This window comes from Lepidochelys olivacea (assembly GCF_965140295.1).
Source record: "Lepidochelys olivacea isolate rLepOli2 genome assembly, chromosome: 17".
Classification (NCBI taxonomy): domain Eukaryota; kingdom Metazoa; phylum Chordata; order Testudines; family Cheloniidae; genus Lepidochelys; species Lepidochelys olivacea.
In genome coordinates, this window is record NC_140427.1 from 478050 (window position 1) to 493636 (window position 15587).

The following is a 15587-nucleotide window of genomic DNA, read 5'->3' on the forward strand; positions in this document are numbered from 1 at the left end:
TTGGCTGTCTGTGTTATTCTGCTGTAATTCAGACTCCTGAACCTCACATAGATGGTATTTTCCTAAGATCCCTGGGTTGGTCAGCCCAGCAAGCTAAAAGCACAGTCATCAAATAAACATGCCATCAGGTACAATCACTTCTTCTGATTAATCTACTTGTATTGGAGGTGCCTGAACTGACTTGCCCGCAGCACCGTCCCTCCTTGGTAATGATTCATGGCAAGACTAATATGGAACTCAGGAGGGCATCTCTGCAGCTCCATTAGGTAACATTGCTACTCAAAGCAAGTTGCCTCATTTGAACATTAACATGCAATGCAGAACCTGACCCTGTGGGTCACAGAGATTTAATGGTAACGCTAGACAATGATCTAGTTCACATGACATGTCTGGGAGGTGAAATTCTGGGTTCCCTCTAATACCAGGCATGTTGCAGACCTAGCACTCTTCAATAGCTCGTGGCCTGCCCTGCAAGGTGCACTGCCCACTCTGGCCACAGCTCCATTGTGATGACTGTCACAGTTCTGAAACAGAGGCAGGATTTAGGTCCTGGGTGGGTTTTCAAGTGTTGGCCTCATAGTCAGGGGAGGTGGCAGGAGACTCGTCTGAAGGACAGCGATTTGGAGACACATTTTCGTATTTGGGTTCCTCCTCAACAACAGCCTGTTCATTTGTTTCTAGGCTTCTGGCCTCTTCAAGACTTTCACTCTTCTTGGGGTCCCCTGTGACCTCATCTTCTCCTTCCTGAGCCACTAGTCTTTTAAATATAGGAGATGTGTGGATGAGAGGTTCTCGCTTAACAGGAACATCTATCTGGTGTCTATGTGTGAGGAGCTCAGGTGACTCACAGGGCTCCAGATCTGTTGTCTTGGAGCTCTCCTTGTGTGGAGGGGATGGCTGGGAGAACATGTCTCTGGAGTCCCTCTCTGGGCTCAGGGCCCTGCGGGGAGGTTTCTGGATGCTCTCAGTACTTTTCCTCACCATGGGCTCCTCCCTGAAAGCCCTTTTTACTCTCTGGAAACTACCCAAACGTTTCAGTACAGCCTGAACTGTCCCCTCTCTGCTTCCATCAGCACTCTCATTGGACTTGGAGGATTTCCCTGCTGTCCCCACAGTCACGTAAATGGTTGTGACATTCTGCTCCTTTCCTCTAACATCCAAAGTGTTTGGATGCAAAGCTGCCTCAAGGGCCTCGACTCTCTGGGCCACATGTCTGCCACTTGACACTGGCATCCTGTGGCCTCCTGAGGTACCCCTGGGGGAGGGCTGGTGGCTATCCTCAGCCTCAGAGATAGGCTCTGGGTTTTTGTAACAGTCACCTGGCAACCCACCCTGCTGGGGCTGCTCCTCTGGGTCAGCATGGTGCTGGTGAGAGGGAACTTTGGTGAGACCCCAGGGGGCTTTGGGCTTCCGAGTGGTATTTGGTGTCTCCATGGAGCCTCTTTGACACTGAGGGCCAAATTTAGTTCCTTCTGCAAAAGACACCGAGGGCCTCTTGGCTCTGGCGATGCTGGATGTGCGGGGGATGGTGAAAGGCTGGGAGACGTCCTCAGAGTTAAATGCTGATGCATCAGGAAATTCATGACACTTGGAGCTGCCTTCCTGAGGCTCAAAGCCTGCCACTGCAGGAACATCTGGAGAATAAGGAAGGGAAGGGGGGTTAGGCTGCTTCTCCCTTGGCTACAGAGGCTTCCAAGAACTAAGTCACCAGCATACCGACAGGCTTCTCCTTAGCTCAGGGCTCAAGGTTAGAGCATGTGGCCTTTATCCTCTTCGCCATGACTGGGGGCTTCTAGGGACTAGAGTATCCAGAACTGGCACCATTTGGGGTTGCACTGCACTTCTTTACTCCCAGACTTGATTCTAGATTTATGAGAGTGGATGGTGGGGTAAGGTACTGAGTTAGGTTTTACGCACTGATGCCACAGGGAGCCCAGGGTGGGAGCTGTCTTAACTGCAGCAGCTATGGAAGCACAAACAGCTGCAATGAGCTCTGAACTTATTTGAGGGAGGGAGTTGTGAAATCAGCAGTTTTCTGAGGACATGTAGCTCTGGCACATACCACAGCATATTTCCATTTCACACTAAACTGATCGGAAGGCCAGAAACAGAGCTCAGCCTCCCTGTATGGAAAGGAAAATAAGGAACTAAAAATAATTGGTGCCTGTGTGTAACACAAGTCCTTTGCAAATCCCTCCCCACAAGTACACATGGAATGAAATTCACCCTAAGCAAAGGGCCTCTGTCCCATTGGGCCCTCTGCACAGGGATGACTTTCGCCCCCACAGAGCAAAGGAAACAGGGAAGGAGAGTTCAAAATGAGTCCTAAGGAGATGGTGAAGCAACTGGGCAGCGTTACCTTCTCTGGCAGGGACACAGTAAGCTGGGCCCCCATCGTCAGTGTCAAAGGAGGAGGAGAAGGAGCTGTCTGAGGCCCAGGCAGCCGAAGGCGGTTCAATGAAGCTGGGATTGAAGGGAATCTCTGTGTCATGGTGCGAGACTGGAAGGGAAGCAAGACTATGAGGAAGAAGCAATCCAGCTCTCAGGACCACATGCTGGTCTACGTGTTCTAGTCTGTACTGTACCAGGGATGCCCTAGACTGCATGTTCCATGGGGCAGTCACCTGGTAACTGGCTGGCACAGCTTGCTCGTTTGCAATTACAGTATGAATGTAAGGAGATACAGTTCCTACCCTCAGGAACTCTAAAGACACAGACAAAGCAGGGCATAATAAAGAGTGCATCAATCAGGGATCCGTGCTAATAATCCTGATCTTACCTGTGACTCGGGGGAGTCTGTAGCCACTCAGTGAGAGGCAAGGTAACGTGGAGCTGAGATTTGCCAGCACCCCCTGCACGTGATGTTTCATTCTGGAGATCGCATCACCATCAGCAACAGTCGTCCTTGGAAAGAAAGAACAGAGATGTGTGGCAGAGATGACTGGCTTTCCAATTAAACAAAGCTCACTCCTATCTTGCTGGGAAATGGAGTTGGAATCAGTTTGGGAGAAGCCTGCACATGTGGCAGCCCCATTTCTGACCAAGTCCTGCAACCTATCCGCTAATGCAGTTTGACTCATGGGCTGATTTATGGGCTACATGAGTCAAATAAGTAAAATGAAGTAACCTGAAATTTTCAAGTAATTCCCTGTCAGGCAACAGAACCCAATGAAGATGCTAAGGACTCTTTATTTGCCTTGAGGCTAATTTTAATTGGCCAGAAAAGGTTCCTCTCGGTTCTAGGGCCGTTCAGCAGCAATGGCCCATGGCAGGTGGCTCTTCTCTTTGCAGCTACATTTCTACAGCACCTGACACATTTTAGTAATACCTGTCTCTGGCATCCAACTTGCTGGTTCCACAGCAACAGCAACAGCAGGTGACACAGAGTAATAGGAGGAGTAATGGGATGAGAATGCCAGCTATCAGGGCTCCCTGGTGCTTTGATCCTGCATGGAGAAACAGTGTAGAACAAGGTGAAATTCTTACTTGGCTGGCAAGTTCAGAGCACTGGGAAAGCCATCCTGGAGGAAGGATCTCAGATCTGGGGACCTGCCTCAGTGGTCTCAGAATGTACTAAACAGATCCAGTCCTGTTCGAATCTCGTCCCATTCATACCGCTCCATATCATAAGGACAGTTGGGGAACTCAGCCCAGACCCAGCACCCAGCTCACAGAACCAGCACATCTTTTGGTATCTGCAGAGTGACAGTCTCTCTGAGTGAGCCCCAGGGTTCCAACTCCTCACCCAGGAAGAGGCAGGAGCTCAGGACAGGCTAAGATTTTCTCAGTGCTGTTTGCTCCCGTACACTCTTTCAGCATAACACTGATGATACCACATTACAGGAGAGTGTATTTCCACCAGGCACAGCCCAGTTAGCAAAGCCATAAGCAAGACGAGGTGCTGATCTCACCATTCCCAACCAAGAATGTATCTGTACATTAAAGTCAAGTGGACTCTACTCCAGACACATTTTCTATGCTAAAGAGTCTTTGACTTACTGTGGCACATTCAGGAACATAAGGACTTGCTCTCAAAGATCAGACCTTTTGGGCCATCTATTCCAGTTGTTTGCCTTCAGAAGAGGCCAGTGCCAGATGCTTCAGATGAAAGTGAAAGTCCTCTGACTGGCACTAACCAATGTGGTCAGAATCACCCTTCTTAAATCTCCTGTTAAATTTCAAACTTTCCCCTGCAGTATTTTATTCAGATGCATTTCCACATTTTTTAGAACCTGGGTCCACACGGGGATGATAAACCGAGTGAGAGTGCTTCTCCATAGTGCAATTATGTCCTTCAATCAACTGTTACAAACCAAGCAATTCTTCATCTACCCACAAACAAGTGACTTTACAATCAAGGCTGGATCCATTTCTCTGCTGTAATTTCATGTGACAGACTCAGAGAAACACCTTAACTCTAAACACAGTTAATCATTTTAGTTACACTCTGACATACTCCTGATGAATGTTATGGATGAAAATATCACCCTGTGCTACAGGATGGAAACAAAGACACAGGGACAGAAATATCAAAGGCCTAGAGCAAGATTAAGGTCTTGTGAGGCACAATGAGCTTCAAACAACGTGAGCTCTGGTTTTTGGACTAACTTTGAATCCCAATCCAAACTGTTGTGGTACTTGAATCTGGCATGATAGCTGCACTCAGCTAAACAGGCTTGGGTAGTGCGGAGGGGTTATAACAAGGAAACCAAAGCCACAAAAATGAGATAGGAAAGAGCTCATTTTCCTGATCTACAGAGATGGAGGAGAAGAGGGAAGGGAGTTTCCTGGAAGCTCATGCTGTATGGCAGTAGAGGTACTGCATGACACTGTGCAAAGCGTCTTTGCTGGGAACCAGCCCGAGTCCAGAGGGCACCTTGGCTTCCACAGCAACCTTTTGGTGTCTTATGTGGTTTTATATTGGGAGAGAAGGAACCAATTCTCTGCTCTGGGAAGGAGAAGATCTGGTTAATAGGGAATGAATGAAAAGGTACAGTGCACGATATCACTTACTGAGCACACAGTCCCCAGAGTGTGGGTGGCAGGGGCCCCTTGGACATCGGCAGGGGGAAGAACAGTTCGCTCCAAAAAAACCCTCTGGGCAGGTCTCATTGCAGCTGAGGGGAGAGACAGAAAGAAATGGAAAATGCTCGTTTGGAAACATCCCATCCTCTGCCCACTGCAGCTTCCCTCGCTTTTACCTGGTGCCCCAATAGCCAGCCTGGCAGATACACTCCCCAGACACTGGATCACAGCTCCCATTAACACAGTCTGGACAGGTGAATCTGCATCCATCTCCAAATGTTCCGGCAGGGCAGGATGCTTCACAGCTGCAGAGAGAGGGGAGAATCTAGCTGCTGGCTCATGGGAGAGAGGCTGGCAATGCAGAGGGGCTATAGCTTAGTTTGAGGGTTAGCAGCTCTGTCACAGTGCAGAGCCTGCTTTGCATCTGCACTGATATTAATGTTGTGCCACAGGGCCCTGACTTGTTGCTAATCTTACTTGAGGATGGGAATGGTGATCTGGTGGTTAGGGCACTAGAGTGTGACCCAGGAGTTCTGGGTTGTGTTCCTGGTTCTGACAGACTCCATGCGTGACTGCGGGAAAGACACTTACCCCTTCTGTGCTTCAGTTCCCCATCTGCAAAATAGGGATAATCTTCCCTAACTCATGGAGTGGGAGGCTCAGATACTGAAGATACTACAGGAAAGGGAACCATAGACAAGCCTGTAAATATATGCGGCTCATTGTGTTGTAGAGTCCTGCTGGGGATGCACTGGGTGTCTCTGACCTCAGGGCTCTTTGACCTCAACAAGACAAATATTGAATAGAGATTGGTTGCTGTTTATTTTCATTGTTCTCTGGTATTACACCTGACGCCAGGATTTCTGCAGACAGCACACAGAGAGACCTCCTAGTGTGTCTGAACACGGCCTTGCTCTGCACACATTTGGCGAGAAGGGAGGCTGTACCACTGAATGCATGTTGGGTGGTCTCCACCCAGAATCCCTAGCTCAGCTGTCTGACAGCTGTCCGTCTATCCATGGACAATCATCACACAGCATCTAAGCTTCCGTACTGTGAATGAAGCTTTCAAACAAATATTTTCTACTTTACGCTCAAGGAAACCTGAGGACAGAGGATGTCTGCTACAACAGAGAATTGAGCTCCACAGGGCAAACATCACACAGAAAAAGAGGGGTCCGTACCTGGGTCCTGTCTTGCCAGGGTCACAATTCAAGCAAGCCCCTGTCTCTGGATGACAGGCCTCCCCTTGTCGGCAGCTGGGACACATCTGTGCACAGTTCTCCCCATGGTATCCAGGCGTGCACAGCTTCTTACAGAGGGTACCATTCCAGCCAGAGTCACATGCCAGGCAGAACCCATCCACAGGAGAGCAGGGCTGGTTCTGCTTGCAGTGCCCACAGCTGCACAGTCAGGGGTGTAAGGAACAATCAGCATCAGAGCTGGGGGAACAGCGGCCCCACATCCCAAACCAAAATAAATAGGGCAGAGAAATAGGGAGAAGAGAACTGTACTCTCTGCTCCACAGCCAAGACCAAACAGAGCATGCTCCCACCAGCAACAGCCCTGGGAACAAAGCAATCTGCTCTCAAAAGAGCTCAGGTCACTGACAGCCTGCACAGCCCTCCCAAACCCCATCCACAGTGCTTCCACACACAGCAGTATGGCAGAGTCATCAGCCCCCTTCTCTGAGACAGGTGTCCACTGGTGGCATTCCTCAGAGGTTTCCCTCTGTACAGCTGTGATATAGTCCCTGCACTTACCCCTGTGGAAACATGCTACAGAGTTTAACAGGAATGATGACATCTCATGAGATCTTATTGGAATTTAACAGGGTTTTGAAGCTATTACTCTAAAAAACCTACTGAATGCAATGAAGAAAGAGAGATCCTCCTCTCTAGGCCCTGAATCAGCCTACAGAAGAGCTATCTATAGTTTTCTACTGAAGTCTACAAGACTTTCCCATGGGGGACAGTCCTGTGCCTCATTCCTCAGCTGATCACAGCCAGACCTCCCTGGCCACTGGCTCAGGAAAGCCTCTCCATCACCAGCCAGGAGATGAGCTCACAAAATGATATCTCCCCACACCTCTCCCAGAGTATGAATAGGGCAGCCAATCCAAATCCTCGCTGCCCCTTTCCTCTCAGTCCCTTTATATGAAAGAGCTGCGCCCTACAGTCTAACAAGCATCAGCTGCCCACTCCCTGAGCTCCACCCAGTCTGGTCCTAAACTCCTGCATACCCAGCAGGGAACACGGGCTTCTGGGCATTGGCACTCCCTAGGCAGCCCCAGACTCATGCAGTCACCTTAGGGCACTATACCTTATCACAAGCACGCAGAGTGATATTCCTCTTACCTGTATCTGCACTGAGATCCGTAATAACCGGCAGGACAAGGATCCCCACAGCTCCTGCCCTGATAGCCAGGGTTGCAGCTGCAATGCCCATCAAGAGGGTTGCAGTTCCCATGCAGGCAGTCACAATGATGTTGGCACAATGGCCCCCAAAACCCAGCCCTGCACTCACACCTGCCTGAGTCTTGGGCACAGGGTGAGAGGTGGCAGGTGCATCTGAAGCTGCATCTCCTACCCCACCAGCCCTGGGCGCAGATGCACTGCCCTGTGACAGGGTCACAGTGGGAGCTGGCCAGCCTGCACAGACACTGCTTCTTGCAGTTCGGTGCCCACCAGCCTGGCTCACACTGGCAGGCTCCAGTGAGGGTGCTGCAGTGGCCATGAGGTCCACACTGGCATGGGAACTGGCAGAGTACTCCCCAGCGGTTGGCATTGCAAGTGCACTGGCCGCTTACAGGATCACACTTCCCATTGGGATGGCATGAACAGCTCTTCTTGCAGTCCGAGCCCCAGTACTGGTCAGGGCAGCCTACAAAGGGAACAAGACAGATACCAGATCACAACATGCAGGAGTATAGGAGTCTCTGTGCCACAGGGAGGAGAGCAATCTGGCAATGGGTTTGGTGTTCTTTCCCTATGGGGTGGTGTAAGCCATGGAAGGGCACAGGCTGGTAGGCCCTTGTAGGTCCTATGCAGTAGGGAGACTAAGGAGCGGGGACTACCAAAGAGACACCCCACACCCAACTGGGAGGAGACATCAGAACAGCATGCCCCAAACACTGTCTCTGCTATGCTGTAACATGTGGATGTAGCTGCTTGTGCTCATGGATGGGCCAAGGGGCTGCTGGGCACTTGGAGCACTTAACTGTGACCATGTGCCATCATGCTGGGACCTCTGGCCTGAGCTCACCTCCTGGGACCCAGCCAATGTCCTGATGGGTGCAGTGAGCGCTGTGTCACAGATAGAGTTTCTGAGATCACAGGGGATTCTCTGTATGTCTAAGGGTGAGAGTCTGCCCTTCCCCCCTCTTTACCAGCCCCTCCATGCCCATACTCACGGGAGTTGCAGTTGGCTCCAAAGAAGCCAGGTTTGCAGAGGCAGATCCCGGGTCTCACACACACCTCATCCATCTTGCAAGCATCCTCCCCTTCACACCACGCTGTCAACAGCAGAACAAGCTAATCAGGAGCCAGGCTCCCCCAGCACAAGGCTGCTGGCAGGCACGTGGCCAGGGAGAGGAAGTGCAGATAGGCTGGGCACCTGCAGCTTCTCCGGAGCTGCCAGGGGCCAAGGCCCTTTGGCCTCCAGGTCCTTGTCCCTGTGGATTTGGACCAGTGACCTAGCCTGTCAGTGACTCCAGTTCCCAATCAGCACCCCCCATGTGCCCTCATGTGTGGGCTCCAGAGAGAGAGAGGTTGGGGATTCTGCTCCAAGCCCTATGGTGCCTGGGACACACTTTGCTCCAACTGGCCCCAGCCCTGGCCTTCAGCCAGGAAGTTGAGACTGAGGCTAGAAATGACCCACAGGTGATGGCTTCTGGGAGGCTTTTTGAGGAGAAATGGCTGCCTCACATCCTATGGAGTGAACAGCTCATGCAGCACTTAGATATTGGGGCGGTGGGCTCTGTAGCAAATCCTGAGGAGAGATTCATCTGAGCAAGTGTTAATGGGATGGGGCGGAAAGCAGCATGGCTCCCCTTTTCTGTGAAGAGCAAACGAGAGCTTCCCACCACTTCTCCCCAGCTTGGGGGAGAAGCTCTCCCACCGGCATTGCTGGTGCTCTGAGTGCCCCCCTCCTGCTTCAGCCTACATTAACCCTGGAGTGCAGCTGGACAGATGCGATAAGGCACAAAGCTGCACTTCACGAGAGGCCTTATAGCTCTGCAACCCTTGCCTTGGTTTGCATCACGCCTCAGCAGAATATTCTGCACCTGAAATTAACACCCTTCAGCCTCTAGGGAAGAAGCAGTTTCCCAAAATGTTGTTGGATTCTGAGCAACAAAGAACTGAGATTCAGGAAATGCACACACCAAACAGCCTGAAACGGCTGGTCAAAATGACAAAGGCATGAGATGTAAAGCCACTGATGACTCACCAGCTGTGCATTCCCTGCCTTCCTGTTTCCAACCTGGGCAGCATACCAGACCTGCAGAGAGGCTGGGGAAGGGAGAGATCTGTTAGCATAGGAGCAGGGTGTTGGGCAGCAAGGGCTCATGAAAGGGGCAATATACTGGGGTTGAGAGAACGCTCCTATGTTTGCATTAAAGCCCATATAATCTAGGAGGAACTAAGGATCAGCCAGAAGCACCTCTCCCAAGGTTCAGCTTGGAACATGCTGAAGGATGGGCATGCCTTTGGAAGCATTGCCCTGGGAAGGACACCAGAGGAACGGGAGGAAGTCATGAGCAGGCTGCAGCACTAAGGCTGTCCTGACTGGTTCTGTCAGTGTTGTCTCCCTGTGTTTAACGAGACACGCAGTGTTTACAGCTTATTTTTCGGAGTCATGCAAGTCTTTAGATTCTTTCACCTTGCTGGTAGCAGCCAGCTGCATAGCAGCCAGCAGCCACCAAGTAATAAAAGACTCTACTAGACAATACCACGATGGTTGAGAAAGAGGGTACCAAGGCCAGAAGACAGGGTCTATAGGAGGCTTCTGCAGGGAGTCTCCTACTGAGTTCACAAGACAGAGCAATCCCAGGCAAAGAAATCAGGCAGTTCTAGGCCCTTTTTGTTTGATGGATAATATCTAACTCATAGCATGTAACAGAAAGTGGTGTTAGGGAGCCGGATTTGCCTCAGTTCCAGAGACTCATGAATACTGTGATACCATGAGGTTAGTTTTACGTAGTTACAGTTTAAAACTCTGTAAAAACCATGGCAGTACTCTGCCTTCTTACCACATGGTGGCCTGGTGCTCTCTGGGCTTTAATTGCTGTCTATTTTTTTTTTAAACGTTAGAAAATTTTATTAGCATTTTTCGTAACTGGAACTGCTCATTTGCCAGGAAGGATGATCCCATTGTACTTCTGCTGGAACCAACGCATGGCCTCCTCCTTCCCAATTCTGTGCTTGGCTCCAATGGAGCTATTTTGCGTTTCTTGTCAGCAATGCTGAAGCCTGGCCTGCCCAGAACCACATAGAAGTCCAGGCCATAGATGCCAATGCTGGGATTGTATTTAATTCCCAGATCAATGTGCTCCTGGATTCCAAAGCCAAAGTTCCCAGTGTCTGAAAGGTTGTTTTTCCTCAACTCATATTCTTACACCTTCAAGCCTTTCTCCAGAATCTCCTCTGCTTTGGCCCCACGAACCGTGCAGTGAACAGCAATCTTTTCATTTCTCCTGATTCCAAAGGATCTGACAGTATATCGAGCCTTTGAGAAGACAGGAGTCTGGCCTTTGAGCTGCTCCAGCACTTTGGCTGCCCGGGTGAGTCTGTCACCACTTTCCCCAACACAAATGTTGAGACAGAGTTTGCGGATGCGCAGCTCACACATGGGGTTCTCCTTCTCACCCTGATCTTGCACAGTGAACTCCTTGGGACAGGGACTGTCTCACTCTCTCGTGGAGCACTGAGTATATTGACACCACCTGAGATATAAAACTAAAAACTAAACCTACCCACACATTCAGCTCTCTCTGTGCTATTAAACAAACCCACACCTCTGCCTGTCTCATCCCTCTCGCACACCAACAGATTTACAACTGTGCTATTAAATACACACTACTCTGCCCATGTGATCCCCTCTCACACACACACACAGAGCTATCCCTGTGTTATTAAACAAACAGGTCTCTGCTTGTGTGATCCCTCTCATACAGAGCTACCCGTTATTAAACAGTCATGTGCCTGTGTGATCCCTCTCTCTCTCTCACACACACACACACAGAGCTATCTCTGTGTTATTAAACAAACCCACACCTCTGCCTGCCTCATCCCTCTCACACACCAATATACAACTGTGCTATTAGATGCATACTACTCTGCCTGTCTGATCCCTCTCTCTCCCCCCCTCCAACAGCTATCACTGTGTCATTCAACAAACACACGTCTCCATGTGATCCCGTCTTCGCACACACAGCTATCTCTGTGCTACTAAACAAGAATATTTTCCTTGTGTGGTTACAAGGAACACAAGGTTACAAGGTTATCTCACAGAGATCTCTGTGCTGCCACATTTATCCCTGGGCCATACAGTTCCAGCTCAGGGAGCTTATTCTATTGAGTATGTTAGTCAAAAGATGACAGTGAATTAATCTCTGCAGCAGAATTACTTCTTCTTGCCCTGTTGTGGGAAGGGCGCTCTGAGACGGGTATGGAGCAAAAGGGGAAGGTGGGTAAAGAAAGGTATTGGACACCTACCTGGTAGCCTTGCACACATTCCTCCCATTAGGGTCCAGCTCTTGAGCAGAGCTCCCAATCCATGGCCAGAAATGGAGACAAAAGAGTAACAGCAGCAGCTGCGCCATCTGGGTCTGGATACAGGGTGATGCTGGCCACAAGGGGCTTCCAAGCCAAGGCATGGGCTGTATGCAGCTTTCTTGTCCGTCGGTTGGCTCTGTCTGTCGGTCTTCCTCTCAGTTTCTGCCTCACCCCCTCTTTGGCCTCAAATTTCCTCCTTGCTTTTTCCTGAGGAAATGCAGGAGGCGAAAAAATCCCTCACATCCAAGGAGCCAGAAGGGGTGGGAAGGGAAGTGGGGGCAGGGCAAACGCTGTATCCCACCGTTCACTGCAGCAGTAGAAACAGGGGAGCCCCTAGAGCCAGCATCATGTTGAGGAAAGTTACTTGCTGCTGGCAAAGCCTAATAGTTGCCACAGGAGCAATCAGAGGGACAAAGCCAAGCTCCCCACCCTCCATCCCCAAACATCACCTCAGCCTGCCCCCATCCACTCCACCGAGTATCATGTCCTCTACCCCCATCTCCTCACATCCCACCCACCCCCCACTCAACGGCAGACCCCGCCTCTCCCACTTCATGCCTCCCTCCCCCTGCCCTTCCTCCACCTGGCACCGGGCCTGGAGTACCACATGAATATCAGTAGTGTTGCCAGGCTCCAATGCCCTGTGGGCTCTACTGGGGACTGCAATCCTTGGCAAGACGAAGAGCTGCCAGAACAGAGCATGCCCCAATTCTGCCCTTTTAACTGGGCAGGAGCCAGTTTGCGGAAAGCACAGAGCAGGGACCGGAGCGTTTCCGGCAATCGCCCATCCTGCTGTCTCACAGGCTCATTTTGTCAGCATTTTCACAGGAAACACCTTTTCCCTGCACGGTGACCTAGAGGGGGTCAGGAGGTTCATTCAGTCCATGGGGAGACTCCTAGCTACAAGGGAAGGAGGGAGGGCAGGGCACTTCCAGGCGCTGGCCTAGACTTTTACCTCCTCACAGAACAGGAGCCGAGGGAACAACAAATCCAAACCACCCAAAACCAGTTCTATCCCAGAATGGTGGCTGGGAGCTGGAACATGGTCTGGGGGCTCTGCTGTGCACCAGAAGTGGTGACCAGGTAAAGCAGTGCTGGCTGGACTCCTGCAGCCTCCGAAGTTGATCCCTGACAGAGTTCCCAAGGAAACAGGAGCATAGAGCAGTGCGGTAGGCTCAAGACCATGGAGAGCAGAGATGGCAAAACCATTAACTCCCACCCGGGCTATGTCTTCAGCCAGGAGAGGACTGTTCTTTATTGGAGATTTCTTAGTGCTGTGTGCAGTATGGTTTTCAGTCTCCCGAGGGAGGGGCCTCCCTCTGGACACTGCCAGTCCAGTCAAGCTGGGAGTCCCTACACGAGCAAGAAGAAAGCACAGGCCATGCCAGGTGCTTTGAGCAACACTCAAAGGATTTATTTCTGGTGCTGATCTCAATTCTAAAGCCAGACAGTAATATATCCAAGAGAGCTCCCCATCACCCCAATAATAGAGAAACTCCCAGAGACTAAAACACCTCCATTTCCTTAGCACTTACCAGTGCCATGCACTAGTCACTGTTACATGTTCCTAGTGAAACACAGAAAAGCCCTGACCAGAGGCTCTATTGCACTTTTTCTCTGGGGTCAGTGCATTGCAGTCTCCTGCCGTGAGATCATGAAGCAAATACATCTACCGAGCCATAGTTTGGATACACTTATGGTAGAAAAATTAGTGCCTGCCTGAGAGCAGCAGCCAGCAATGAGGGAGCTGAGCTGCAAGTGCAGCCTGGCTGCAGATGCAGGTGCTGGCTAGGGCAGCCCAGCTGGGGTGTGAGCATAAGTGCTGGCAGCAGTGGCCAAGGCATGAGCACAGGTGGAGCACGGGTGACTGGCTGGGGCAGCTGGGGTGAAAGCACAGATAAGGCACAGACTTCAGGTGGGGCAGCCAAGAGAGAGCATGGCCAAGCACCGGCTGCGGTGGCCGAGCCACGAGCACAGAGACAGTATAGGCATTGGCTGAGGCAGCTGGGGCATGAGCACAGGTGCAAAGCAGGCACTGGGTGGGGCAGCCAAGCCACAAGCAGATGGGGAGTGGACATTCAACAGGGGCTGAGCCACAAGCACCGATGGGGCACAGGCATTCGATGGGGGCTGAGCCACGAGCATGGATGGGCTACAGGCATTTGATGGGGCCAAGCTGCAAGTGTGAATGGGGCCTGGGCATTGACTGGGGCATCTGAACTGCGAAAACAAATGAGGTGCGGGCACTGGCTGGGGGCAGAGCTGTCTAACCCTACACACATCAGGCTTTCACCGCATCTTGTGCAGCTGCATCTCCAGGGCTGACTGCTGCAATGGGGGACCAACGTTTCTAATGGAGCTGAGGCTACCGATCCTCCCATGAAATTGTCTCTGAGAGAAGGGCTGGGAGGGGCAGGTGCTGCTGATGTGCCATAGGCTGGCATCCTGCTCAACTGAGGTCAGGGAGGGGGCACCACTTTGTTAGGGGAGCCATGTGTGGGTTTGTTCTCTTCCTCCTGCTCAAAATGCACATCCTGTGAGTCAATGATTTCCCACACTCCTGAGCAGCCTGGGTTGGGGGGGTCTTTGCTGCTGCTGTGATACCACAGACCAAAACTGCAGGAAAAGCAGAAAGAGAGTAGATGAGCAGGGGCAGTGAACTTCCCACAAGAGAGCGCGACATCCCCAGAGCTGCTGCCAGAACCACTGTCCATTGGAGACACCTGGCAGCACCAAGGACAGGTTCATCTGTGAACACCTGGGGCCAGTACGTAACGTCCAAAAAAAGTGAGGGGCCTGTCATAATCTGGGAGCAGCAGCTTTGCTAAGACGGTGCTTAAGTGTGTCCCTCAGCTAGATTTAATTTTTTTTTAATATTTTGCCAGGTCTGTGATACCCCTCCCTCCCCCTCACCTACACACATATTTTAAGCACTGCCTAGCACTCCAGAACCTGTGTGATATAGGCTGGGGCTGCTTTGTGACTGTCACTGACCCTGGAGGAGGCAACAAATCACACTAGGGCTTGAGAATCAGAATAGTAAGCCTGGAGCAGGCTTCTCAGAGCACTTGACACACACACCAGCCCCTGATGCACTGCTTGTGCGCAAGCCACTAGCTCCTCCGTACGAAGGTGCCGACTCTTCGGGGCAGGGATTGCACCTCCTCGTACAGTGCTCAGCCCACTGTGCTCAACAGATAAAGCCTCACGGGTACTATAGTCATTTATAATGCCCTAAGGCAGTGGTTCCCAAATTTTTGAGGGCTGTACCCGTCCTCTCCGCTCCCCCTCCCCCAGCCTGGGGGCCATGGGTCTGAGCGGGAGGGGAGTGGGGAGGGGAAAGGGGCTGAGATTGGGGCCACAGATGGGGATGGGTCTGGGGCCAGGAGCAAAGCCAAGAACTGAGCCGCAGCCAGGGGATGAGGCTGGGGCAGGATCGGAGCCGCAGCTGGGTTTCTGTGGGGGCCGGCAGCCGGATGTAGCTCTGCTCCCGACCCCATGCCCTGGTCCAGGGCAGGAACAGAGCCACTGCAGGGGCCAAGGCTAGGGGCAGGAGCAGAGCCGCAGCCAGGCCCCCAGTTGGGTGTGGAGCCATGCCGAGGCTGGGGATGGAGCCAGGTGCAGGGCATGGCTGGGGGTGGGGCCATAGCAGAGCTCAGGGGTAGGGTGGGGATGGCACTCCCTCCCCACCCCCTGTGGAGGCTGGCCCAGACCCACCGTGCCCCTGGAAGGTCCCTGGGGGGGGACACCCCACACTTTAGGGACCTCTGCCCTAAGGGCTAATTA

The 15587-nt window shown here is 51.8% G+C and overlaps 2 protein-coding genes and 1 pseudogene across 6 annotated transcripts in view; all 3 read right to left on the reverse strand.

The window, feature by feature from the left end:
• SCARF1 (scavenger receptor class F member 1) lies at positions 1 to 11902 on the reverse strand (the record flags this gene model as incomplete). The annotated part of the gene is made up of 11 exons (XM_084650828.1): positions 1 to 1634; positions 2360 to 2500; positions 2780 to 2904; positions 3329 to 3446; positions 5014 to 5117; positions 5202 to 5330; positions 6210 to 6428; positions 7383 to 7908; positions 8438 to 8539; positions 9475 to 9536; positions 11742 to 11902. The coding sequence occupies 11 exons, from the start codon at positions 11900 to 11902 to the stop codon at positions 562 to 564; spliced, it is 2760 nt and encodes a 919-aa protein (XP_084506954.1). The 3' UTR covers positions 1 to 561.
• LOC311532360 (large ribosomal subunit protein uL5 pseudogene) lies at positions 10339 to 11056 on the reverse strand (annotated as a pseudogene). The gene is made up of 2 exons: positions 11000 to 11056; positions 10339 to 10914 (listed from the first exon to the last, which is right to left on the reverse strand). The product of its transcript is annotated as a large ribosomal subunit protein uL5 pseudogene (transcript).
• The window catches only part of RILP (Rab interacting lysosomal protein), a 21630-nt gene continuing 17913 nt past the window's right edge, over positions 11871 to 15587 (reverse strand). For 2 of the 4 annotated variants that reach the window (XM_084650831.1, XM_084650830.1), the window contains exons 8-9: positions 12385 to 14417; positions 11920 to 12008 (exon numbers count right to left, since the gene is read on the reverse strand). In XM_084650831.1, coding sequence (XP_084506957.1) covers positions 14261 to 14417 — 157 coding nt within the window. In that variant the 3' untranslated portion in view covers positions 11920 to 12008; positions 12385 to 14260. Of the gene's footprint in view, positions 12009 to 12384; positions 14418 to 15587 lie in introns of all 4 variants that reach the window. The other 2 variants (XM_084650829.1, XM_084650832.1) reach the window with 2 other exon arrangements.